The 27,171-nt window shown below is 43.1% G+C and overlaps 1 protein-coding gene across 2 annotated transcripts; it reads right to left on the bottom strand.

Annotated features, from left to right (window-relative positions):
* Positions 1–615: 615 nt before the first annotated feature.
* On the bottom strand, positions 616–23,763 carry LOC115466294 (E3 ubiquitin-protein ligase TRIM39-like). 2 transcript variants are annotated; one of them, XM_030197457.1, is made up of 6 exons: positions 23,320–23,763; positions 19,869–19,964; positions 11,155–11,385; positions 9,876–9,898; positions 5,133–5,272; positions 616–4,976 (listed from the first exon to the last, which is right to left on the bottom strand). In XM_030197457.1, exons 1-6 carry the CDS (start codon positions 23,728–23,730, stop codon positions 4,465–4,467), a joined length of 1,413 nt encoding a protein of 470 aa, XP_030053317.1. In that variant the 5' UTR covers positions 23,731–23,763; the 3' UTR covers positions 616–4,464. The 2 variants fall into 2 exon arrangements, with proteins under 2 accessions (XP_030053317.1, XP_030053318.1); XM_030197458.1 differs by lacking the exon at positions 19,869–19,964.
* Between the last annotated feature and the right edge of the window lie 3,408 nt (positions 23,764–27,171).

Below are 27,171 nucleotides of genomic sequence, written 5' to 3'. Positions count from 1 at the left end.
CTTACCAATCAGGACTACAATTAGAATGCGTAATATAATTAATTTTCATATGAGACGGCAACCGGGACACAAACATGACCTCTGACATTAGCTCTCTGATTGCCTCTGCCCATGACTCTCCTTTTATACCCTTTTCTTTCATAGGCTAGTATTGGAAGTACAAAGTCAGCATATTCTAACATATTCCAGCATACAGTATGCTACTAGTAAATTCTATCTTACAGAAGCAAAGTTCCTCATAACATATTTGCTTATCATAAGTAAGGTCAGTAAGGTTATCCTACTTTGCAAAAACCATCTTCCCAGCAACCAAAGTTGTGTCTCTTCATTATCTGCTTTCATGGTCAGCAGCAAATTCCCCCTTACATTACTACATTCATGCACAGTATTCTCCTGCCACACATATCTCTGTTATGACTCCTTATCAGCCTGTCTCTCCAACAGAAGGGCAAGCTGACATGAGATTCAAATTCTGTGTAATTCTTATTATTTAGTTTCTCAGTGACTCTTAACCTGTTCGTAGCCTGTTCACAGAGGCCTAGCTTTGCTCATAATTCTCAGTTACTGTTGTAAAGTTATTTTATGGTTCAAGACCTGCATGTCCCATATAAACACCCCTGCTTGTCTCTTAGAGGGGGAGGGGAAGCACATGGAAGGCCACGTGATCGTACCTGTTGAACAGGAAGATCTCTCTTCTCATTTTCATTCACACTCTTAGGATTTTAGGAGCTGCTTGGTTCTGATCCCTATATGGATTCCTGAGGTTTAGCATTCCCTCTTCATAGTTCTCCCTGTATCCCTTTTAGGATCTGAAATCTATATATTTAGTCCTCGGCGTCACTTCTGATGCTGCTTGTTCCCTCTCAGTAACTCTGTCCTCCAGGACTTGGTGATGGGGAGTTATTTCTAGCCCGATACTAGTGGTTAGTCTAATCTATACGTGGTAGCAACAAGGGTTCAGTTGTCCTGACATTGAGTGGGATTGATAGGTTACATGGTGAAATGAAATACGTTTCTTATTAAGAAATGAGAGCTTAGAAAGTGCCCAGGTATTCACATAGGTATTCTGGAGGCCTTGGGGCAGTACTCACCAATCGTTCGCAGCCATGACCCCAAGAGCTCCGCAGGACAGTCCTATGTAGTGCCCATCAAGTTGCAACCCCGTGTTTCCGCAGTTCCTTTTGAGGTCGTGATATACAACGCCCTTCACTTTTACAGTACTGGAGACTAACGGGTACAGGGATGTAGCCTCTGACTTCTACTGCACAGGAGGACTTCGGGGATGGGCACAGGGATGTAGCCTCATATTTGTGCAGTACAGGAGGGCTTGGAATGATCTCCATCCCGAGATTAGGGAGTTGTCAATAGTTAACTAGTACCTTGCATTTAAAAGGTTAACAGGGACTTACTGTTGAAATTAGCAGACTGATGTGACGTGACTGTTCCGAAAGTGTAAATAGAATGTTACCCAAAAAGAGATGGAGAACAAAATTAAGAATGTCATGCCTCGGTGTAGGTCTATTTGCTGCACCAGTGGTGTAGCCATATTTAGGTGCAGTTTTCGCACATACACAAAAACAGTATGTTCAGGATCTGGGCTGAGGTACTTGCAGTTTCTTCTTTTTTTTATTTGCATGAAGTCTTTATTAAACAATTGAACAAAACAGGATTGCTTCAGTTACAAAGAGAATGATGTACTGCTGCATAAATTATACATTAATGCATGAATAACCACACCCCTTTTCTATATCTGTGACATCCATATTCTAACCTCAGTAAACTTCAAAATTTTTAGAGGTTTTGTATTACAGTTAGTCCCCCACCCATGTACCACCCCACCACTTCCTTCTTACCCGCCCCCCCCTCCAAGATGCATATTTGCATAACCATACAGACCGCATCCACTTTACTGTCACTTTACATCCTTTTCGTAGATTTTTGAAAAGTGTTTCCATATCGAGTGCCATTTACTGATCTGGTGTTTTCTTTCAGCTAACAGCCGCTCCATCTCACACACATAACTCAATTTGTTATGCCATTTTGTAATTGGAGGGACCCTCGCCTGTTTCCAATGAGAGGCAATAACCACTCTGGTGACCCCCACAGCGTGCTACACCAAGACTTGCTGGTGTTTCTTTAAGCCTGGAGGTTTTACAGAAAAAAAGAAAAACTCAGGAGCCCAAGGAATTGAACACCCCACCCACTGCTGCAGCCTGCTTTGGACTGATTTCCAAAATGCTCGAACGTTTACACAACTCCACCACACGTGTCTCATGGTCCCTCTTTGACCACACCCCCTCCAGCACAATCCCGAAGAATCCGGAACTATTCGCCAGAGACGGTCCGGAGTGAGGTACCATCTAAATAATACTTTCACTGCATTTTCCTTAAACGGGACATGAGTAGACACAACCGCCGCTTGTCGCTCTATTCTCTCCCACTCTGTCTCCCCCAGGGCCACCCCAAGCTCTCTCGCCCAGCTCTTCCTGTGTAGGGTATAGCTGGGAACCTGTGTAATAATACTTCGATATAAACAACTAATCAAGCCCCGGGAAGAGGCGAATTTTTCGCAGATTTCCTCCAAGCATAGCCTTTCCCTTTTTAGTACCAGACGGACAGCCTCAGTGTTAAGGAAATGAGTTAATTGATGATAGGCAAACTCATCCCCGTCCCTTATAGAGTACCTAGTCTTCAGTGTCTCAAACAAAAGCATAGAGTCCTCCTCAAACATTTGACCCCAGCTTCTCAGACCCTCCGTATGCCACCTATTCATTCCCTGGCAAAAACAGAGGATTGAATGCTATAGGAGCCATGCGTGTCAGTAAACACTGCCCCTTTGGAAATAAGCTGTCCCAGTAGTGGAGAGTGACACATGGATGGGCACATTCCATCTCTCAGTACTCTAAAGGATTTAGGAAGCCACATAAGTGCCCCCAATGGCCTCGACCCCAAAGAATGTTGTTCCAATTGCACCCATTGTCTATCTGGGTAATCCTGGTACCATTCAATTGCAGCTTTCCCTTGGGCAGCCCTGTAATACCGTGTGAGATTTGGGACACCCAATCCACCTTTTCTCCTGATAAAGAAGCAGACGCGCTAGGCGCGGATGCTTACCAGCCCAGACGAAACGTATAATAGAATCCTGTATCGATAAGAAATCGCCTGGGCATCATCACAGGTAACGCTTGAAATAAATATAGCAATCGTGGCAACACATTCATCTTAACAATGGCTATCCTACCAAACCAAGAAACCTGATCCCCCCACCTTTCCAAATCTGCCTTGATATTGCTAATCAATCCCTTATAATCAGCCTGAAATAGCTCAGAGAGGTTAGAGGTTATATTCACCCCCAAGTATTTGATTCGTTTTTTGGCCCATCTGAACGAAAGTACTTGCAGTTTCTTCTAAAAGTTGAGTTGAGAGGACATTAGTGCTCACCTCTTTCCCCCTTAGACCCACCCAAAATCTCTCTACCTATGTTACTGCACTGCACATTGAACAGTGCGTGCAGTTCTGGCTGCCCCATCTCAGAAAATGTAGCGGAAGGGCGACAAATAGTAAAGGGGGCAGAATGCATCCCTTTCACAAGATATATACACAGGGGAGAGCTGTTTAACCTTTCAACTACCACAAATACAAGGAGGACACTTTGAAACTAATGAGTGAAAATAAACATTAAAGAGGTTTTCTTTTTTAATAAATACACAGTACATAATTAAGCTGTGGCACATGTTGCGGGTCAAAGCAACCACCATATTGGATTAAAAAGAGGTTGTGGAGTAGTTTATGTCCATAAAAAAATTTGTAGTGATGTAAAGTTTGGAGAGATCCTTTGACAAGAACTTTGAGTGATAGATCTCCTTTTTGGGATCTGTCAGGTATCTGACTCGGACTGGCCACAGTCACAGACAGTATGCTGGGCTTGATGGACCTTATAAATATTCAGGTTGTCCGTAACATTTTCAGCAATAGAGCAGATAGGATCACAGTGCAGTAAGTTATTATTGAGTTCTTATAACCCGCCAATTCTCCCAGAAGGAATTCAAGATGCGGTATCGATAAATAAACCACTGAGCATATATTAGAATGTTACAAAAGAAAAACATATATAAGCAATAAAATAAACAGTAACCAGAATACAATTGAAACATCAAGAAAATAAATTGCTTTTAAAGCCTTCCGAAAAAGAAAAAGGTTCATTAAAGAGTAAATCTGAACCAGCAGATTATTCCAAAGATGAACAACAACAACAAAAAAAGTGCAAGAAAAATTTGCTTTAAAACTGAACAAGTTTGGCAGATGGGAAAAACCAAAGATAAGTAATTACGTGATCGAGATGTAGACCTATTTTAAAATCTTATGTCTGAAAGATCTACAGAACAAACACCATATAAAGATTTTAAAACTACACTCTTGTACCTGCAACTGTTCAACTTTCTTTTCTTTTTTTAATTACTGAATTCAAGGGCTCAGTTTGATCCGAGTTTCTGTAGACCACACCCAGACCAGTGGGAAGATTTTCTCGGTGAACCTGTGGTGGAAAGTGTAGACATGCTCCATGCTCTCAGCATTGTAGAATGTGATCTGCCCCAGGTCATAGTCGAGGAAAAGCCCCACTTTCTTGAGTCCCTGACTCGGGGAGAGGTGGGTCACAGCAGAGGTGAGGGCCCTGTATTGGTTCCAGTACAGGCCTATGGCCCAGATGCCCTCTTCGGGGATAGCTCGAATACCCCCTTTCCTCCTCACCGATTCCTTGGTGACCCCTACGGCCCAGTATCTTCCATCTTCCACTTCTACCTCCCAGTAATGTCTCCCTGAGGTGAAGCCTTCACAGGCCAGGATGCAGGGGTCTGAATCGAATCTCTCAGGATTGTCCGGCATATCTTGCTTAGTGTCACAGCGCTTCACCCTCTTCCCATTCTCATATACAACGAGGTAAGGATTGGCTGTTTTTCCATCCAGAGTCACATCCTCTTGAGGAGAGTGGGGAGAGAGAAAAATAGAAGTGAGAAATATGTTAGAACCATAGCTCAGCTTCTGGGAGAGAGAGTTCAATGATTAAAATTAAGAACACGAGTCTGGATCAGTTTGACAGAATATAAATTGTGAGGGATGCCTGTGATTTTTACCTTTGAATTGCTGGCTGATCTCCTTCAGCAGAATACAGGAAGAAGATAGTTGGCTGTCCTGACTCGGGCGCCGGACCAGGGTATCGCTCCTGTCTGCCATGAGAGATACATTTGGCTGAGGAAGCCTCACAGTTTCACACCTTAGAAGAAAGTGAAAACGGCTGTAATATCAAGTTTCAAGTTTATTATAAACTTGCATACAATCTACAAAGAAGATAGAGGGAGGAAAAGAAAGGGCAAACATGGTGAACAAGACATGGTGCATCTGCACCTTGAGTATTGCATTCACATCTTGTCACCATATCTCAAAAAAGATATAGCGGACTTAGAAAAGATTCAAAGAAGAGCGACCAAAATGATAAAGGGGATGGAACTCCTCTTGTATGAGGAAAGGCTAAAGAGGTTAGGGCTCTTCAGCTTAGAAAAGAGACGGATGAAGGGAGATATGACTGAGGTCTACAAAATCCTGATTGGTGTAGAACAAATAGAAGTAAATCGATTTTTTTTATGTGTTCCAAAAGTACAAAGACTAAAGGACACTCAAGGAAGTTACATGGAAATACTTTTAAAACAAATAAGAGGCAATATTTTTTCACTCAACGAATAGTTGCTCTGGAACTCATTGTCGAAGGAGGTGGTAACGGCGGTTAGCGTATCTGGATTTAAAAAAGATTTGGACAAATTCCTGGAGGAAAAGTCCATAGACTGCTATTGAGACAGTCATGGGAAGCAACTTCTTGCTCTGGGATTTGTAGTATGGAATGTTGCCACAATTTGGGTTTCTGTCAGTTAGCCACTGTTTGGAAAACCAGATACTGAGCTAGATGGACCATTGGTCTGCCCAGTATGGCTACTCTTATGTTCTTAATAGAGCAGCATCCCGAGAGCTAGAAAAGCACAAGTTCAGATCACACTGATGCTCCTTGTGACCTTGGGCAAACCACTTCCAAGTACAAATTTAGATTTTAAGCTGTTTGGAGACATGGATCTACCTACTGCACTTGGATGCATTTCACCTTGAGGAGCCAATACCCAAAGAAAGAAAACAATATTTGTATTCTCTTAGCCAAAACAGTATTTCTATGAGCTAAATATCAATATCACAGTAATTTTTCTTAGCAATTACATACTTTTACATAAGACATTCAACAGACATTACCGATTAACATAAGGCCTCCATCATGAATGCCCTGAGGCATGTAGAATGGATTGCAAATTTGCATAAGCCATTAATTGTCAAGTAGGAAGGTTTTCAGTTTTTTTTCTAAATGTAGAGTAAGACAGTTTCAGGCAGATTGTGGTAGGCAGGGAGTTCCATAGAGGAATGACCATGAAAGAAAATAGAACATTGTAGAATTTGAAGAAGCAGACATTGTTTTGCACTTGGGGAACAGAATATAAATAAGTGTTGTAACCTTGCAACGTGACCAAACATGAAGACTTTAAAAATGTTAATTAGCATTTCTTAGATTAATCCATGTACGTCTTGGAAGAATAGGCGGGTATTTTGAAGAGGATTCTTTTCTGAATAGGAAGCCAGTGTAGTAGTTTCAAGTAGTGTGTGACTGTTGAATTTTCGCAATCTGAAGATCAGACGGGCCTATGTGTTCTGTATATGTTGGAGCTTGTACATCAATAGGTCTAGATATAGAGCATGACAGTAATCTGTGTGAGAGACAATAAGTGAACGAGTACAGTGAAGTAGGATTGGTCGAAACAGGTTCTGATCAAGTCTTAGTAGTTTGAGTTTGTAACATGTCTTTTGCCATAGCTGATAGATTTGTAATTCGAAGGATAGTGAGGAGAATCCTAGTACCTTTTGATTTTTTTTTCTCAACTGGTAGAGATAAACTAGTGGATATGGCTAATGTGTTTGGAACAAGATCAGTTTGAGTGTGAAACCACACTCAACAGTTTGGTTTTGTTGGGTGTTTAGCTTTAGTCTAGTTTCGATGGCTTTCGATCTCTTACTTTAGATTCTGTATAAGTCACCCAAAATGGGGCATGCATTCCAGATCTGTGAGTAAATTAATTAGGTGCTAGCCATCAATTATGGTGTTAAGCACTTGGCAATAATTAGGAGTTATGCATGGATCTGCCCTACGCCTTATTCTATAACGTGTGCCTACATTCCAAAGTGGGTGTGACCATGGGAGGGGCATAGATGGGTCAGGGCATTCCTAGAAATTAAGCTCAAGGTTATAGAATACTTGCATTTGTGCACTTGTCATCAGTTGGGTGTGAGCATTTACTGCCAGCCTTTCACAGGTGTAAATGCTCATGCCCACAGTTAAGCACAAAAGCCATGTTAAGCTAGTATTATTCTATAAAGGACACTCTTTACAGAATATTATTTATTTGGATTTTGCTGACACCTTTTTCAGTAGTAGCATAAGGTGAGTTATATTTAGGTACTCTGGATCTTTCTCTGTCCCAGGAGGGCTCACAATCTAAGTTTGTAACTGAGGTAATGGAGGGTTAAGTGATTTGCCCAAGATCACAAGGAGCAGCAGTGGCATTTGAACCAGCCACCTCTGGAGTGCAAGACCAGTGCTCTAACACTCGGCTACTCCTCCACTCCACTATTAGTTTAGTGTGGATTATCCCAGTTTGGTCACTGTTTATTGATTCTAGCCCTAAATGCATGCTGACATTGGATGCATGGCTAGAGCAGCATGCAGGAGGATGGCATTTGTTGCAAGCTCATGTCCAGAGCCAGAACAGGCTGCAGAACCCAAAAAAGGCAAATGATGATAAAATGGAAGATGATTATAGGACAGGAAAGGAGGAGAACGATGGGTAGTTTCTCCCACTGGGCGTGCTACATGCTTTAATTCTTGTTATGTTCTAAAGAAAATCGAAACATCAGAAAAAATACACAAGGGGTAGCAAACTTTCAAAATATCCTCAAGAAGCGTGGAATATGCAGTTTGCTAACAAAATGGTTAATACAGACTACTGGGGAGGGTGCTACAAAAATCTCAATATTTAAATAAACAAAGCTCAAAGAGCACTGGTCTGACCAAATGTGTCAGTTTTCCCAAAAGTAATGTCCAGGCACAAACATCAAACTCCAGCAAAAAGATAGCAGCCAAAAAAAATTTGAAAAACAGAACAAAAAAGTTGCTCATCAAAAAAATGGAGAAAAATAGCCAAAATCCACAGTCTGTTTTAGTCATCAAAAAACAGAAATTCCCACATCAAATTTCCATTAGTCCCAATAAATACCGTTGACAATTTATGAATTATATCAAAATACAGTCCCACAAATACTTAGCTTGACTGAAGAGGCATCCTGAGCCTATAGCAGATTGTCGACACCAGTACTGCTTCGGTGCATAAATGAGCTCTCTTCCAGTGCCATGATGCATAAACATTCCAACTGTCCAAAGGCTTGACAAGGCCACTTGTTTTACAAACCTGCTGCTCGTTCAGCTTTGACAAAGTCTGTCTCCGTCTCCACAGGTTCTGTCCCTGTCCCCACGGGCTCTGTCCTCATCTGCAGAAGCCTCTAACACTTATGATTCTATATTTAAATCTTTATTAAAGTACTAGTAAGGAAGGCCCGTTTCAAATCGCAATGAAACAGGCGCTAGCAAGGCTCCCCTCCGTCCCTTTGTGTCTCCGTGTGTCGCTGGCCCCCCTGCAGCCTCCATGCGAATGTGTGACCCTGGCCCTTTTGGCACGCCCCCCCCCCCCCCGTGTGCTCCGCCCTCAACGTCATCGCGTTTTGACGCGAGGGTGGAGCAGAGCTACAGTGCAGTACAACGTTGGAGCTGAGAATGTGCTCCGCCCTTAACGTCATAACGTTTGACGCGAGGGCGGGGCCCACAGACTGTGATTTTCTGTGGCTTCAGAGCTTCGAACTTACGAACCTGGCTTCAGTGACGTCAGTGCAAATAGAACGTTGAGAGTGAGTTTTATATATATATATAGATAAAAAGGAACAATATGCTGTGCAACTGTTGTTTAAAAATCTCCAATAAAAATCAATAATAAAAACAAGCAACTTGTCTTAGAAGATGTGCTGGTAGCAGGAATAGACAGGATCTCCCATGCAAAAATTTGCTAGTTGTGGCCAGCATGTTTGCTTGTTTTACCCCCCCCCCCCCCCCCCCCCAAAAAAAAAAAAATCAAAATATCATCTGCATCACAATAATAATCCAGTTCATTTACAGACTTCAAAGCAGAAAATAACACATGGACAGTTTGTCTCTGTCCCCATCCCTCCCCACCTGTCTCCATCCCCATGGTTACCGCGGGTCCCAATCACCTTGTCATTCTGTACTTTGAGGCCTTGTTTATTTCAATTTTGAGATTTTTGTAGCCCTCCCTCCTTCCATTGTCTGTGTTTGCCATTTTGTTAGCAAACTGCATGTTTCATGTTTTTTGAGGATATTGTAAAGAAAATTGAGTCATCTATGGAAGAAAGGTGCTGTCTAGTGGATATGGTGCAAATTTCCAGCCTTATGTATTTACTCATGAAAATAGATATCCCTCTGCAGCTTCAATTTATAGAGGCTGGAGTCAGGGAACTGCAAACCAGCTGGGCTATCCTTTCCATTAAACAATTAAAAAAAAAGAAATAAGGTTCAGGGAGTTGCTAGCATTTGCAACTGGAAATACTCTAGAACAGAGGGAATCCTGTCCTAAGCATCTGGAGTAGGGGGAAAGAGCAGTAATTTCACTACAAAAGTACCTCCTTCCTCAAATTCAAAGAGCAAAAAGAATTATAATTCCTACCTCATGATGGCGCTCTTCACATTCTAGAAGCAAAAACAACAATTAAAAAAAATCTTTGATTAGAACAAATCAGTTAAATGCAACAGTCCTCTAATCTCTTATTTACATACAAGCTTTGCAAGACTCCAGGTAAAGAATAGACATTAGCAAGTCTCCGAAACCCTGTTTGTATATTCCATATGTTTGTACCAAGGAGATTTCATTGACAGGAGATGATGTCACGTGACAAGGATGAAGCCATCTACACCCATGGAGGTTTAATTGCTCCCCTATGCAGTGTCGCCATCTTGATACACTCAAAATGCATTACTTTGTATGGCAGCAAGCTCTGCTTACTGGCTTCAGGCCAAATAATGGGCCAAGCAGGGCTAGTGTTAGACATTCAGGGGCCCAGGGCAGAAACTGGGGAGGGGGACCCAAAGCTGGTCTTCAACCTATGCCTTCTGCTTGAGGTAGTGTGGGGGTGCAGGGCCATAGCCCTATTTGCCACCATAGTGACCTGTGCCCATTCTCTAATGCCTCCAGGTCCATCAATCTGTTGAAATAAAGCAGCACTCTTTAAACAAAACATTATTGTGATGCTATTTGCATAATTTATACCACATAAACCTACATTTTGGATACAAGATGAATGAGGGAAAACAGTATGACTGAACACTGAACCCCTTCCTGATGGAATAATAATGCCATCTTGTGGACATATACTAGATTGTAGCTGAGGCCTTTCTGAGGGGAGTGGAGGAGTAGCCTAGTGGTCAGTGCAGTGGACCTTGATCCTGGGGAACTGAGTTTAGTTCCCACTGCAGCTCCTTGTGACTCTGGGCAAGTCACTTAACCCTCCATTGCCCCTGGTACCTGAATATATGTAAACCACTTTGAATGTAGTTGCAAAAACCTCAGAAAGGCAGTATTTCAAGTCCCACTTCCCTTTCCCCTTTTACAAAGCGCAAGCTAAATGCTAGAGACACCCATAGAAATATATAGGCATCTCTCACATTTAGTGCACAATTGTAGCGCAAGCTAAAAAACGCTATCACGCTTTTGTAAAAGGCCCACTGAATTAAGCTATCCTGTGCTGTTTACAGGAGGCTATCTGTTAAATTATTAATAATGTTACAGCAGTAATCAGTAGAGAACATGAGTCAGAGAAATCAGAGAGAACAGGGTTTTATCAGCACCTTAGGAAATCTGTATGTGCCTTTAACTTCCTTTCGCCTATTCATTTTAGAAAAAAATAATCTAAAATATTTCTCATACTCTTGTACACTGCCTTTCTCACCTTAAGAAATTCAGCCGCTGGTTTTTGGCACATCTCCTTGGTCTCTTGGACCAGTTTTTGGAGGGAAGAGGTTTCTGTGGAAAGTCGGCTTGCAATTCTGCTCTCGGTCTTCGAAAGTTTCATGCCCACTGCATCTAACCTGATCAGGAGGATTTTCTCCTGCTCATCAAGGAGCTGACGCAGCTGTGCAAACTCCACAACAACCTTCCTTTTCTCACTTTCCACCTTATTCTGTATCAGGCACAAAGACAAATAAGATAGAATAGAGTTCATTTTTATTGTTAAAATACGATATGCCACATCATGTGGGACCAAAGGTCCATCAAGACCAGCATCTCATCTCTGACAATGGTCAGTGCAGGTCACAAGTACCTGACAAGTCTACAGAGCTAACAGTTATGGACTTGGCCTTTTGGGACTTATATAAACCATTTTTTACAAAATTCTTTCCAACCTAACAGAATCTGGAAAGAATTTCTTAAAGGGGGCTGAGAAATGTCTACCAGTTTGTCCAACCATCCATCTCACTGAAAATTAAATGGAATGGGATGGAACTTGGCATGGGGTGAACGCCAGTGAAAAGGCACATTGAGTTTGATAAAGGGCTCAATCGGACTAGGGGTTCTAGAGAAATATGCCCCCCCAAAAACTGGGCCCCAGCATCTCTGTGAGAGAAGTAATTGCAACTTCTCTAGCATAGAAATTAACATAAAGTGGAACACAGAGAATTCCTTCTTTCAAACTGCGTCATCCCAGTTCACTACTCTCCTCATCCCTAACCTTAAAAACCACTTCCCAAAGTGTCCAAAAAGTATTCCCTGCAACTGCCTCTCCATCCTTCAAAACTACCCCACTGCAACTGCCTCAGCAGCTCTAAACTGACCCCACTACCCAAAACTACCCCCACAACTGCCCCACCATCCCCAAACTGCTCCATTCTCCTAAAATACTCCTACAACTGCCACCAACTCCTCCCAAACTGCCCCATCCCTAAAACTACCCCTACTGCTGCCCCACCACTCCCCAAACTACCCCTATAATTGCCCTGACACCCCAAAACTACTCAGTCCCCAAAACTAGCCCACAGAATTGCCCCGCTACACCAAAACTGCCCTCACCCTTTCTACACACATGCATATATACTCACATAATAAACACATGCATACTTCCACAGGCAACACATAGACATACAGACACCCACATGCATAAAGTGGGGTTGGAAGGAATTCCATGAGCCATGCTCTGCATGCTTTCTCTACTTGTTGAACCATAGGCTTCAGTAATCACTTAGTTAAAATATAATTTTCCAGTTCATTTTAAATGTGCTAAAGTTCCATGAAGTGCCCCCCTAGTCTTAGTACTACTTAAAATTATAAACAATCCTTCCCTATTTTCCTGTTCTCCCCACTCATGATTGTATAGGTCTCTGTTATAGCTCCTCTCCTCTCAAGTTGAAGAGTCCTCATTGTAGTCTTTCTCCCTAGGGCAGATCTTCCATCCTCTGCATCATTTTGGTTGCTTTCTGAACCTTTTCTAGTTCTATCTCTTCTGAGATGAGATGACCAGGACAGCACTCAGTACTCAAAGTATGAGGGACATTAAGAGATAGTCTTCATTTCAATCTCCATTTTTTTTCTGAATACAGTTACTCCAACATCCTTTTTCTAAAAGATGATTCCTAATATGCAATTCAGTATCATATTCCTTTATTATATTTTGCTACTACACCACTTTGCATTTGTACACATTAAATTTTGTTTGCCATTAAGGGTGCGCTGAACAACAACCTGTGTTAGTTTAGGCATGGGTTTTGGGTGCACGTAGTTTTCAGCGTGCCCGTAAAAAAGGCCTTTTTAAAATTTTTGCCGAAAATGGGCGTGCGGGGAAATCAAAATTGGCGTCTGTCCATTTTGGGTCTGACACCTTACTGGCAGCCATTGACCTAGTCGCAAAGTCTCACGCGGTAGCCGTGTGGTAATCACCTTCGCGCTTCAAATGCCACTTGGCACGTGTCCGATAAGCATGTCCGAAAATAAAAATATTTTCCAGATTACCACAAGAGCCACACAGTAGCCAGGCGGTAACTCCATTTTGGCGCACTTTGGGCGCTCGTAGACACTTACATGGCATAGTAAAACAGCCCCTTAGTCCTCCAGTCTCACAAATGTGATCACCTCCTTGTCACTCCAAAATTATTGGTTCTACCCCATTAACCCACTTTTATACATATGGCCAGTAACTTTAGTTTTCAATATAACTTCTACTGCTTTGCCTGGCACCAATGTCAAACTTACCTGTCTGTAGGTTCCAAGAGCACCCATGAAGCCCTTTAAAAAAAATTTGCATTATACTGACCACCCTCCAAACCTCTGGAACTCTAGCTGATGTTAATGATAGGTTACATATCCTATATAATAATTCTCACCTCCAACGTTCTGACTTGCTGCCTGGGACCGTGGCTCATTCCGAGTTGGTCAGGATGGCTCCGTAGATCAGGCTGACATCACCATAGCCATTATGATGTCAACTTCAGAACCCAGGGGAAAAAAAACATGCCTCACAGCTGATCCATGTCCAGAGGAGGGTCGCTGGACATGGGTGGCTGGAGGGGGGGGGCAGGGGAGAGAGGAGGGTTGCTGGACATGGGTGTCTGCAGGGGGGGCAGGGGAGAGAGGAGGGTCGCTGGACATGGGTGGCTGGAGGGGGGGCAGGGGAGAGAGGAGGGTCGCTGGATATGGGTGGCTGAAGGGGGCAGGGGAGAGGAGGGTCGCTGGACATGGGTAGCTGCAGGGGAGCTGAGGAAAACCTTGCTAGCGCCCATTTCATTTGTGTCAGAAACGGGCCTTTTTTACTAGTTACTAATAATAGATTTGAAATTTAATTTTTCATTTATTTTAGAATTTGGGTGTATACCATCAGGTCCTGTGATTTATTATTCTTTAGCCTGACAGTTTTCTTTATTACATATTCCAGGTTCATTGTAATCTGCTTCAGTTCCTCTGAATCTTCACCACCAAAGAATATGGTCAGGGTAGTTAGCAGAGCTGGGTTTAAAAAGTACATAAGTACATAAGTAATACCACACTGGGAAAAGACCAAAGGAAAGTCAATAAACCATTATTATCCATGTAAGCATGTGAAAGCCACTGCTTATCTCTAGATATTAATAATAAGGAGTAATCTACTCCTGAGTGGTACCTGTGATATGGACTGGCTAAGGAGTGATATAATGGAGGACTGTAAAAACCTGAGTTGAGTGGAATGAATAAATGTGAATAGTAGTTTACTTAAAAAAAAAATACAAAGACCTGGAGGCATGCCATGAAGTTACTAAGTAGTACATTTAAAACTAATAGAGAAACTGTTTTTTAATTTAGGGGTCCTTTGCTAGCAGATTTAGCACAGGTTAATCATTAGCATGGAGGAGTGGCCTAGTGGTTAGAGTGCTGGTCTTGCACTCCAGAGGTGGCTGGTTCAAATCCCACTGCTGCTCCTTGTGATCTTGGGCAAGTCACTTAACCCTCCATTGCCTCAGATACAAACTTAGATTGTGAGTCCTCCCAGGACAGAGAAATTTCCAGAGTACCTGAATGTAACTCACCTTGAGCTACTACTGAAAAAGGTATGAGTAAAATCTAAATAAATGATAAGATGGCCATTATTCAAATCAATTCTTGTATACCACTAATATCCCCTATTCAGTGTGGTTTACATTCTAGGTGAGACAAAAGCAAATAATGTTAGTGTGAGGTATGAGAAACATTAGAGACCATTGGTGTAATGCATGAGACTAAAAACATTAAAGGATAATGGATGATACTAGGAGGTAAAATTCATTATATTCCTATGGGTGTCTTATCATTTAGCACACGCTAATAAATCTGTTAGTGCACCTTAGTAAAAGGACTCCTTAATGGAACTCATTGCCAGAGGATGTGATAAAAGCACTTACCGTAGCTGGGTTTAAAAAAAAGTTTGGACAAATTTCCTGGAAGGAAAATACATACATTTGCCCTTTAGCATTTGAGTAGCATTTTGTGTATGTGTACGTATGTGCATATATAAGCATCATGAAACACACCATTATCAAATTATAACAAAAAATTAACTTAGGGGCCCATGTACTAAGCCGCGTAGGCGCCTACATGTGCCCAACTCACACCAATTCGGAACTACCGCTTGGCCCGCTTGCATTTTTTTGAGGGGGTAAGCAAACATGTGGACAATGGGGAGCCGGTTGATATTGTATATCTGGATTTTCAGAAGGCGTTTGACAAAGTGCCGCACGAAAGACTCCTGAAGAAATTGCAGAGTCATGGAATCGGAGGTAGGGTATTATTATGGATTAAGAACTGGTTGAAAGATAGGAAGCAGAGAGTAGGATTGCGTGGCCAGTATTCTCAGTGGAGGAGGGTAGTTAGTGGGGTCCCGTAGGGGTCTGTGCTGGGTCCGTTGCTTTTTAATGTATTTATAAATGACCTAGAGATGGGAATAACTAGTGAGGTAATTAAATTCGCCGATGACACAAAATTATTCATGGTCGTCAAGTCGCAGGAGGAATGTGAACGATTACAGGAGGACCTTGCGAGACTGGGAGAATGGGCGTGCAAGTGGCAGATGAAGTTCAATGTTGACAAGTGCAAAGTGATGCATGTGGGTAAGAGGAACCCGAATTATAGCTACGTCTTGCAAGGTTCCGCGTTAGGAGTTACGGATCAAGAAAGGGATCTGGGTGTCGTCGTCGATGATACGCTGAAACCTTCTGCTCAGTGTGCTGCTGCGGCTAGGAAAGCGAATAGAATGTTGGGTGTTATTAGGAAGGGTATGGAGTCCAGGTGTGCGGATGTTATAATGCCGTTGTATCGCTCCATGGTGCGACCGCACCTGGAGTATTGTGTTCAGTACTGGTCCCCGTATCTCAAAAAAGATATAGTAGAATTGGAAAAGGTACAGCGAAGGGCGACGAAAATGATAGTGGGGATGGGACGACTTTCCTATGAAGAGAGGCTGAGAAGGCTAGGGCTTTTCAGCTTGGAGAAGAGATGGCTGAGGGGAGACATGATAGAAGTGTATAAAATAATGAGTGGAATGGATTGGGTGGATGTGAAGCGACTGTTCACGCTATCCAAAAATACTAGGACTAGAGGGCATGAGTTGAAGCTACAGTGTGGTAAATTTAAAACGAATCGGAGAAAATTTTTCTTCACCCAACGTGTAATTAGACTCTGGAATTCGTTGCCGGAGAACGTGGTACGGGCGGTTAGCTTGACGGAGTTTAAAAAGGGGTTAGATAGATTCCTAAAGGACAAGTCCATAGACCGCTATTAAATGGACTTAGAAAAATTCCGCATTTTTAGGTATAACTTGTCTGGAATGTTTTTACGTTTGGGGAGCGTGCCAGGTGCCCTTGACCTGGATTGGCCACTGTCGGTGACAGGATGCTGGGCTAGATGGACCTTTGGTCTTTCCCAGTATGGCACTACTTATGTACTTATGTACTTATGTAATTTCATTTTCTACACGCATCCACTACCTGGCAAAAAAAGTTCCATTCGTTGAGTGAAAAAAATATTTCCTCCTATTTGTTTTAAAAGTATTTCCATGTAACTTCCTCGAGTGTCCTCTAGTCTTTTGGAATGAGTAAAAAATCGATCTACTTCTACTCGTTCTACACTACTGAGGATTTTGTAAACTTCAATCATATCCCCCCTGACCTGTCTCTTTTCCAAGCTGAAGAGCCCTAACCTCTTTAGCCTTTCCTCATACGAGAAGAGTTCCACCCCTTTATCATTTTGGTCCCTCTTCTTTGAACCTTTTCTAATTCCATTATATCTTTTTTGAGATATGGCATAGTGAATGGGGGGGGGGGGGGGGGGGGAAGATAGCTGGCTTAAATAACAATCACAGTGAAGGACAGCGGTGGAAAGATTCACAGTGAATGGTTCAAAGGATAACATGGGGATTTTGAGTTTCCAGATGTCACAGCTTTGTATCCTAACCCTCCCCTCGGTACTTTGGAATCCTGTCTAGATGAAACTCAATCTGTGTATGCAAATGATTATGACACATATTTCTCCCGAGGAATACCTGGAATAGCTCACAAGCTGTCAAACTAGCTGAGCAACTGATTTGAAATCACAATAATGTGCGCTGGTTCATAATTTAATCATCTGGTGACACAGCTGGACAGGTGAGAGATGACTAAGCCATTCTGGTAGGGATAATAAGCACATGCCAAAGGTACACATTGCTTATCACATCAGAGCTCAAAGATTACAAAATCAAGTGGCATCATAAGGGACCACTTCTATGGTATGTCCAGAAAGTTTTCTCACAAGGTTGGAACTAAGGCATTGGAAGATATTTCAACATGTATATGCTGGTAGAGAGGAGACATGATGGAGACATTTAAATATCTCAAGGGCATTTATGTACCGGAGGAGAGCCTTTTTCAACTGAAGGAGAGCTCTGGAACGAGGTGGCATATGACGAAGTTAAGAGGGAATAGGCTTAGGAGTAACCTAAGGAAGTACTATTTCACGGAAAAGGTGGTGAAGGCATGGAATGGCCTCCCGGTGGGAGGTTGTGGAGTCAAGGACTGTTCCAGAATTTAAAAAGGCATGGGGTAAGCATGTGGGATCACTTAGGAAAAGGAAGAGTTAGGGGTTACAGAGGATGGGCAGACTGGATGAGTCATATGGCTTTTATCTGCCGACATGTTTCTATAAAGTGATTCATCCGAGTCACAAATAGAGAGTCGGTTCTAATAACTTCCCTGCCCTCTAAAGAGTTTCCTGTCAAAATTGGAGCATAAGGATGTTAATTTACTTTGTTGTGAAGGACACAAAACTCCAGGCGCCCATATTTACATGCCCAAATTTGCATGCGATCCAGGGGGCAATGAGGAGTAGTCCAGTGGTTCGAGAAACAGGCCGAGAACCAGAATCCAAATCAAATTGGTGTTTGTGCATTTAAAAATGACAAAGCAGGTTAGTTTGAGTCTGTATCTAATTCTTACCCTTCCTCCCTCATTCCAACACATGCCAAGCACATTCTTTGATTTACAGGCTGGTAAGCCAATAAAGAGGATAGGAAAAATCTTGTTCACAGCAGGGTTAAGTAGTGTACCAAGGGTAGGGTGGTGAGGGCGGTCTGCCCCGGGTGCAGGCAGAAAGGGGGTGCGTGGAGCACACATGCAGCTGTCAGCTCTGCCAGTCCCCTGCCCCCTCTAATGTTACTTCCTGTTCCGAGGCAGGGGACTGGCAGAGCCAACAGCCACATGCCTGCTCTGCATACCCCCTTCCTGGAAGGAAAGTTCTGGTGATGTGCTTTGGGGGGGGGGGGGGGGAAGTGTGATGCACTTGAGTTGGGTGACTCACCAGTGGGATGATGTGCTTCGGGGGAGGGGGGTGACATGCTGGGGGCTAGGATCGCCACTGATTCAAATTGTTAAATTGGCTGAGGATAGTGAGTATTTGCAGAAGGATCTTGTAAGACTGAGCATGGACAAGCCCAAAACACAGCAGCTAGGTTGATATTCGGTAAATCGCGTTTCGAAAGTGCCAAACCCCTTCGAGAAAAACTGCACTGGCTTCCAATCAAGGAACGTATCACCTTCAAAATCTGCACCTTGGTCCACAAGATCATCTATGCTGAAGTCCCAGGATATATGGTCGACCTGATTGACCTCCCAACCAGAAACAGAACTAGAGCATCACGTACCTACCAAAATCTCCACTACCTGAGCTGCAAAGGTCTCAGATACAAATTAACCTATGCATCCAACTTCTCCTACATAGGCACACAATTGTGGAATACACTGCCAAAGACTGTGAAATCAATCTACGACCACCTAAACTTCAGGAGATCATTAAAGACCTACCTATTCAGAAAAGCATTCCCCACCGACCTAACCTAGATGCCTCCAATCTGCAACACAGCAAACCATAAAATGTACTGGACACTATATATTACTTCCTATCTTTGATCCCCAGGAACCTGAATATACTAACTTTACCCGACCCTAACATCAAATTGTATTTGTTTCCATACCGGTCTAGGCGATCGCCTTACAGTAAGATGTAAGGCGATCGCCTAGACCGGTATGGAAACAAATACAATTTGATGTTAGGGTCGGGTAAAGTTAGTATATTCAGGTTCCTGGGGATCGAAGATAGGAAGTAATATATAGTGTCCAGTACATTTTATGGTTTGCTGTGTTGCAGATTGGAGGCATCTAGGTGGGAAAATGTGGGATACAAATGTAACAAATAAAATAACAATGAAATTTAAAGTGGACAAGTGCAAAATGAAATCTACTGACTCGGCTCTAGCACCACACTATCCAGATGATGCTGAGGTGGTCTGTAAAGTATTTGGATTGTGGAACTGAATATCCACAGCACCGCTGGCTAAGACAACATATTATTATTATTATTGATTTAGATTTTGCTCACACCTTTTTCAGTAGTAGCTCAAGGTGAGTTACATTCAGGTACACTGGGTATTTCTCTGGAGGGCTCACAATCTAAGTTATGCGGATAATGGCAGCTGTTATCTGCATAAGTGCCTTTGATTGTTAATTTGACTATTTTTAGCATCCCAAGGCTCCCAATACCATCCAGTCACTGAGCATTGATGTTTACTGGGTACTGCATTTCCTATGATAATAAGCACAAGCCTGTATGACAGTCATTCCCCAAATTCCCACCCACCTTCAGCATCCCACTCCTCAGCTCTTCCTCACAACGAAGGCTCTGAAGATTTTCTATAGTCTGCCTCACTGGGTCCAGCAGTCTCTGGAGCTTTTCCTGGGTGATGCAGTAACAAAGGAACAAAGGGCTCAGTGTGTGGCATCACAAAAACCTTACTAAAGCATTCAACATGTGTGACATCATAAAGACCTGAATAGAACACTCAATGTATGTGACATCATAAACCAGAAAAACAATCTAGTGAATACAGAAAAACTAATATTTTATTTATTTATTATTTATTAACTGCCTTTATGAAGAGATTTACCCAAGGCGATGTACAACGGGTACAGCTTAACATAAAACTTACAATTTTGTTAACAGCATAACCATAGTAAAATAACCAAGATGATTCTGAATTAATTGTTGAGTTTACTTTACTTTTGGGCTCATTTTCAAAAGAGATGGACGTCCAAAAAGTGACATAAATCGGCACTTGGATGTCCATCTCACAGAAACGTCCAAATCGGTATAATAGAAACCGCATTTTGGACGTCTTTCTCGGAAGTCCGTTGGATGTCCAAATCTCAAGGGGGTGTATCGGAGGTGTATTCAAGGTGGGACCTGGGCGTTCCTAAGACTTGGATGTCTTTGACCAATAATGGAACAAAGCAAAAACGTCCAGCACTAAAACTTGGACATTTTGAGCTGGACCTGTTTTTATTACTAATAAGGCACAAAAAGGTGCCCCAAATGACCAGATGACCACCGGAGGGAATCAGGGATGACCTCCCCTTACTCTCCCAGTGGTCACTAACCACCTCCCACTCCCTAAAAGTGTGGTGAAGAACATTACTTGCCAGCCTCAGATGTCATATTCAGGTCCATGACAGCAGCATGCAGGTCCCTGGAGTAATTTAGTGGACAAGACAGATGAACCCAGGCCCATCCCCCCCTACCTGTTACAATTGTGCAGGAAACTGTGAGCCCTCCAAAACCCACCAGAAACCCACTGTACCCACATATAGGTGCCCCTTCACCCATAAGGGCTATGGTAGTGGTGTACAGTTGGGGGTAGTGGGTTTTGGGGGGCTCAGCACACACGGGAGCTGTGTACCTGGGAGCATTTTAAGAAATTCAATGCAGTGCCCCCTAGGGTGCCCGCTTGCTGTGCTGGCATGGCAGTCTACTAAAAATGCTGGCTCCTCTCACGTCCAAATGGCTTGACTTTGGACGTTTTAGACTTGGACGTCTTTGTTTCAAAAATGGCCGAAAATCAAAGATGTCCAAATCGCAAAATGTCCAAATCCAAGGATGTCTATGGTATTCTTGAACACAAAAAATGAACATCCATCTTTTTCGAAAATGACCTTCTTCCTGCCTCGGAATATGGACGTCATTGTAAAACGTCCAAATTCCAACTTAAACATTTCTTTTGAAAATGCCCTTCCATAACACTTATATCCCACATATACCTCATGATGTTCACAATATCCCTGGTATTTTATGAAAGGCTCACTCGGTGGTGGGAGGCGGGGCTAGTGCTGGGCAGACTTCTACGGTCTGTGCCCTGAAAATGGCAGATACAAATCAAGTAATAAAGAGAGGGAACTAAGAACAAACAAAGTCCAAGCAAAAAAAACAGCACAAAGAGTCTTTAAAAACAAAAGGGACACAAAATTTATATTAAAAACCTTTTAATGATTAAATTTTCATTGAAGGAAGACCTGACACGGGCCGTGTTTCGGTGCTACCGCACCTGCCTCAGGGGTCACACTAATGACAAGAAGGCATATACAGACTCAGAACATCTGCTGAATATCAAAGTTGTCTATAAATGTATTCCTCCATATATCATACAATATTGAGCACACGCTCACCTCGACAGTAAATGTCGAAATGACGAGGTAAACGTGTGCTCAATATTGTATGATATATAGAGGAATACATTTATAGACAACTTTGATATTCAACAGATGTTCTGAGTCTGTATATGCCTTCTTGTCATTAGTGTGACCCCTGAGGCAGGTGCGGTAGCACCGAAACACGGCCCATGTCGGGTCTTCCTTCAATCAAAATTTGATCATTAAAAGTTTTTTTTTAATATAAATTTTGTGTACCTTTTGTTTTTAAAGGCCCTTTGTGCTGTTTTTTTTTCCTTAGATACAAATCAAGGTCAGGTATACACATAAAGTAGCACATATGAGTTTATCTTGTTGGGCAGACTGGATGGACCATACAGGTCTTTCTCTGTCGTCATCTACTATGTTACTATGTAAAAATGGAGCCTTTTGTAAAATGCACATAAGAATGTGCAGGAGTATACATGTATTTCCTGGCACATAGAGCAGGAATGATTATTTCACAAAAATTCACGTGCACTTAAAAGAGCAACTTCACTCAGAGTGCCAGCTCTCACAAAACTACATATACAAGAGGAACCAGTTCAGGGACAGGCCAGACAGGCTCAAATTTTCCCTTTAATTCCAGTCTTTATAAGTAAGGCAGGACAGTACATGGAAATGAATCATGAGAGGCGCATCTGCCTCTGATAACACAGAGTCATCTACTAGCACTGTTATGTACAAACACCAATCCACTGGGACGTGTTTCGTTCCTGTTTGTTTTTCATTTTTTAAACCAGAATCATAGGTTCTACCATTCATGTTTGGGGATCACAGTGTGAGATCTGTGACCCCAGGACACACAGTGATGCTAAAGATACTGAGACACCAGTGGAGTAGCTACAAGTGGCCAGGGGGGCCTGGGCCCCCCAAATTTCCTCTGGGCCCCTGGTTTTGCGGGTGGGGGTCCCCAACAGTGGCATAGCTACGTGTGGCCATGGGGGTCTGAGCCCCCCCCCCCCAATTTCATCCGAGCCCCTGGTTTTGCTGGCGGGGGTCCCCAAACCCCCCCCACCAGCTGAAGCATTGTCCAGCACTGGTCTCCGGCACCGCCGCATTGCCTGCCCTGCTCTGTCTTCCCCTCACGTCTGACACACTTCTTTTAGTGAAACTGAGCATGCTCAATTTCACTAAAAGGAGCATGCAGGACATGAGGGGAAGACAGAGCAGGGCAGGCAATGCGGCGGTGCCGGAGACTGGTGTTGGACAACGCTTCAGCTGGCGGGGGTTGGGGACCCCCGCCAGCAAGGTATTTGTTGTGGCAGTGGGTGGGGAGCGGCAGGGTAGCAGCGAAGCGGCAGGGGGAAGGGCAGCAGCCGGGCGGCAGAACAAAATGTGCCCCCCCCCCACCTCGGGCTCTGGCCCCCTCCTACCGCAAAGTCTGGCTATGCCCCTGTACACACATTGCATTTCTAAACAGCCTCCTTTATGGGGATCACAGTGTGAGATCTATGACCCCAGGACACACAGTGATAATAAAGATACTGATACACACCTTGTGTTCCCACACAGCCTCCTCTGTAATCCCAAGACACACTGTGATAATAAATAAAGGTACTGACACACACCTTGTACTCCTGTGCAGCTTCCTCGATGGGGATCATGTTGTGAGATCTATGATCCTGAGATCTGTCACACACCACACACAGAAGACTTTCATCATTTCGGCAGAAGAGTTTCAAGTTTTCATGTTGTTTTTTGGTGCACTCGCACCCCCTGGATGATTGTGCTCGCTGTGTATGGAGACGCTGGACTGCTTCGCCCAGCTGCTGGTTCCTCTTCAGAGTCCTCTGGGTGAAGTTTTGCCTGCACACCGGGCAGGAGAAACTGCCATATGGTCTCTCCCAGCATCGGGAGATACAGGACAAACAGAAGCTATGACCACAGGCAAGAGTCACTGGGTCAGAGTAATACTCCAGGCAGACAGGACAGGTTAAGTCAGTGGAGAGAGAATACATGGCAGAGCTCCTCCCAGGCATGGCTCTTTCTAGTGATTGAAATGAGAGGTTACTGACTGCGACACCCTTAGAGGAATAATCATATCTCTGAAATGTGTCTCATTCATGCCACCTTCCACATACCTCTGAACCCTGATTTCCTCCCTGCCTCTCTCATCTTGTTTTCATTCTTCCCTCCCAATGTCTTCTCTTCCTCTCTTTTTTTCTTTTATCCTTTTTCCTCTGTCCATTTCTCTCTCTCTCTTTTTCTGTTCTGTAACAGCTCCCCTTTTCACTCTGTCTCTCACCATTTCACTCTGTCTCTCACCATATCTTTCAATTTCCATCTCTCATTTCTCCCCTCTGTCATCTCTTTGACCTTTCGTTCTTTTACTTTCCATGTCATTTTTCTCTCTGTCACTGTCTTCCTTCCCAAGTTCTTTCTGCCTCTCCCTTTTCTCTTTTCTTCCTCACTTAATCTTTCTCTTTCTGTTCTGTAATAGCTCCCCTTCCTCTTCTCTCTGTCTTCATTTTTCCATCACAATTTCTTTTCTTCATTTTCTTTTATCCTTTCTCCTTGACCCTCTTTCAGTCTCTATTTCTGTTATGTAATGGTGTCCTTTCTTTTGCACTCTCTCTTACCATATTTCCCACTGTTAAAAAGCAGCAGTCCCAGCACAGACCGCTGGGGAACTCCACTGAGAATACTGACCATTTAACCCTACTCTCTGTTTTCTATCTTTTAACCAGTTTTTAAATCCACAATAGGACACTACCTCCTATTCCATGACTCTCCAATTTCCTCAGGAGTCATTCATGAGGTACTTTGTCAAATGCCTTTTGAAAATCCAGATACACAATATCGACTGCTTACCTTTACCTACATGTATATTCACCCCTTCAAAGACATGCAGTAGATTTCCTTCCCAATTTCTTTCTGCCTCTCCCTTTTCTCTTTCGTTTCTCTTTTCTTCTTCAATCTCTCAATTGCTTTTCCTGTTCTGTAATAGCTCATCTTTCTCTTCTCTCTGTCTTCATTCTTCCTTCCCAATTTCTTTTCTTCCTCTTCATTTTCTTTTGTCCTTTCTTCCTCAGTCCCTCATTCTCTTTTTCTGTTCAGTAACAGCGCCCCTTCCTTTGCCCTCTCTCTCAACACATCTCCCAATTTATATCTTTCATTTCCCCATTCCCCACTATCTCTTTACACAGGGTCAGTGCAAGGGTGTTCTCAATGGACAGCAAGGATCACAAAAGCCACATTAATGGATGATATTACTGGGATGCAACTGGTTGGGAACAGCTTTCCAAGAAACAGATAGCCCTGGAAAAACTTTCTGAGGCTGTGCGGGAGTTTTCACACTAGCTTCTCTAACAGGAAAGTAAAATTACTAACCTGTAATGGAAATTCTCTTTGGACAGACAGCAGGATAAGTCAGCCACAGATAGGTGTCATTTGACAGCTCCCATTGGACGAAGATGCTCTTCAATAGCTCAGAGATTTTTCTTTTAAGATCCCTATGAGTAAGAGAGGGTAGGTATCCCTGCAGCAATCCCATTTCTTGTGAGTCTCTAGCTGGGGACAGATCATTTGCCCAGGAGAGGAGAATTCCCGTCACAAGTAACTTCACTTTCTCCTAGGACAAACAGGATGCGCCAGTCACAGATAGGTGACTCCCTAGCCACTGGGTGCAAAGGGGACCACCCTTGGGAAAGGGAAATGGGGGAAAAGGAAATGGTACCAGTAGATGTCACTGTCAAAATCAGTCAGCCAAGATACAGCTGCAGTACACTCACTGACCACAGGGTGTTACTATATGCATGGGACTTGATATACCACCTTTCTGAGGTGTTTTTTTTTTTTTTGCAACTACATTCAAAGCAGGTTACATATATTCAGGTACTTATTTTGTACCTGGGGCAATGGAGGGTTAAGTGACTTGTCCAGAGTCACAAGGAGCTGCAGTGGGAATCGAGCTCAGTTCCCCAGGATCAAAGTCCATTGCACTAACCACTAGGCTACTCCTCCACTCAGTAGGGGGTGCCTATGTCCCATTTTTGGCACTTGCATTACTATGGTAGGATGAGCTGGTCAACTTATGTATGAACACAAGCTAAGCATGTCTGGTACTTTCAGCCATCTTGGATCCTCGTAACTGAGAATTTGAAAACCAATTGGTTTTATTTCAACAGGCTTTCGGTGATGACGTTAAGAAGAAATGTTGAGTTTTAAATGATGAGTAGGATTAATAGGTTGTAAATAGATGCACAATTATGTTTTGTTTTGCCATTTTTACATTTCTGTACCCCAAACAGTAGATCGTGTATCTTAAAGTAATCTTACCGGTCAATGTATATCGTCCTTATTACATTCTCCTTCGGTGAAGAGAATTAAACATAAAGGAATTGTGCTCCTCAGTGCCTTACCTTGTGGAGCTCTCTTCCTTTAGATATTAGATGTGAGACTAATTTATATGAAGTTTCGGAAGAAACTAAAAACTTACCTTTCAGAAATGTGTTGTTTGACCAATTTAAAACTCGTGCATACAGTGGGGGAAATAAGTATTTGATCCCTTGCTGATTTTGTAAGTTTGCCCACTGACAAAGACATGAGCAGCCCATAATTGAAGGGTAGGTTATTGGTAACAGTGAGAGATAGCATATCACAAATTAAATCCGGAAAATCACATTGTGGAAAGTATATGAATTTATTTGCATTCTGCAGAGGGAAATAAGTATTTAATCCCTCTGGCAAACAAGACCTAATACTTGGTGGCAAAACCCTTGTTGGCAAGCACAGCGGTCAGACGTCTTCTGTAGTTGATGATGAGGTTTGCACACATGTCAGGAGGAATTTTGGTCCACTCCTCTTTGCAGATCATCTCTAAATCATTAAGAGTTCTGGGCTGTCGCTTGGCAACTCGCAGCTTCAGCTCCCTCCATAAGTTTTCAATGGGATTAAGGTCTGGTGACTGGCTAGGCCACACCATTACCCTAATGTGCTTCTTCCTGAGCCACTCCTTTGTTGCCTTGGCTGTATGTTTTGGGTCATTGTCGTGCTGGAAGACCCAGCCACGACCCATTTTTAAGGCCCTGGCGGAGGGAAGGAGGTTGTCACTCAGAATTGTACGGTACATGGCCCCATCCATTCTCCCATTGATGCGGTGAAGTAGTCCTGTGCCCTTAGCAGAGAAACACCCCCAAAACATAACATTTCCACCTCCATGCTTGACAGTGGGGACGGTGTTCTTTGGGTCATAGGCAGCATTTCTCTTCCTCCAAACACGGCGAGTTGAGTTCATGCCAAAGAGCTCAATTTTTGTCTCATCTGACCACAGCACCTTCTCCCAATCACTCTCGGCATCATCCAGGTGTTCACTGGCAAACTTCAGACGGGCCGTCACATGTGCCTTCCGGAGCAGGGGGACCTTGCGGGCACTGCAGGATTGCAATCCGTTATGTCGTAATGTGTTACCAATGGTTTTC

Source organism: Microcaecilia unicolor, chromosome 3, assembly GCF_901765095.1.
Source record: "Microcaecilia unicolor chromosome 3, aMicUni1.1, whole genome shotgun sequence".
Taxonomy (NCBI): domain Eukaryota; kingdom Metazoa; phylum Chordata; class Amphibia; order Gymnophiona; family Siphonopidae; genus Microcaecilia; species Microcaecilia unicolor.
The sequence above is the reverse complement of the archived record's forward strand: the minus strand, read 5'-3'. Positions and strand labels throughout refer to the sequence as shown.

What these genes read in the sequence shown, in the direction of transcription:
- LOC115466294 (XM_030197457.1), bottom strand. Translation starts at nt 23,730, where the DNA reads ATGCCTGGGAGGAGCTCTGCCATGTATTCTCTCTCCACTGACTTAACC. An exon ending in TGAGGAGTGGGATGCTGAAG is followed by an intron (nt 11,386 to 19,868) that starts GTGGGTGGGAAT and finishes TGCCTGATACAG; the next exon opens with AATAAGGTGGAAAGTGAGAA. An exon ending in CAGCGGCTGAATTTCTTAAG is followed by an intron (nt 9,899 to 11,154) that starts GTGAGAAAGGCA and finishes TTTTGCTTCTAG; the next exon opens with AATGTGAAGAGCGCCATCAT.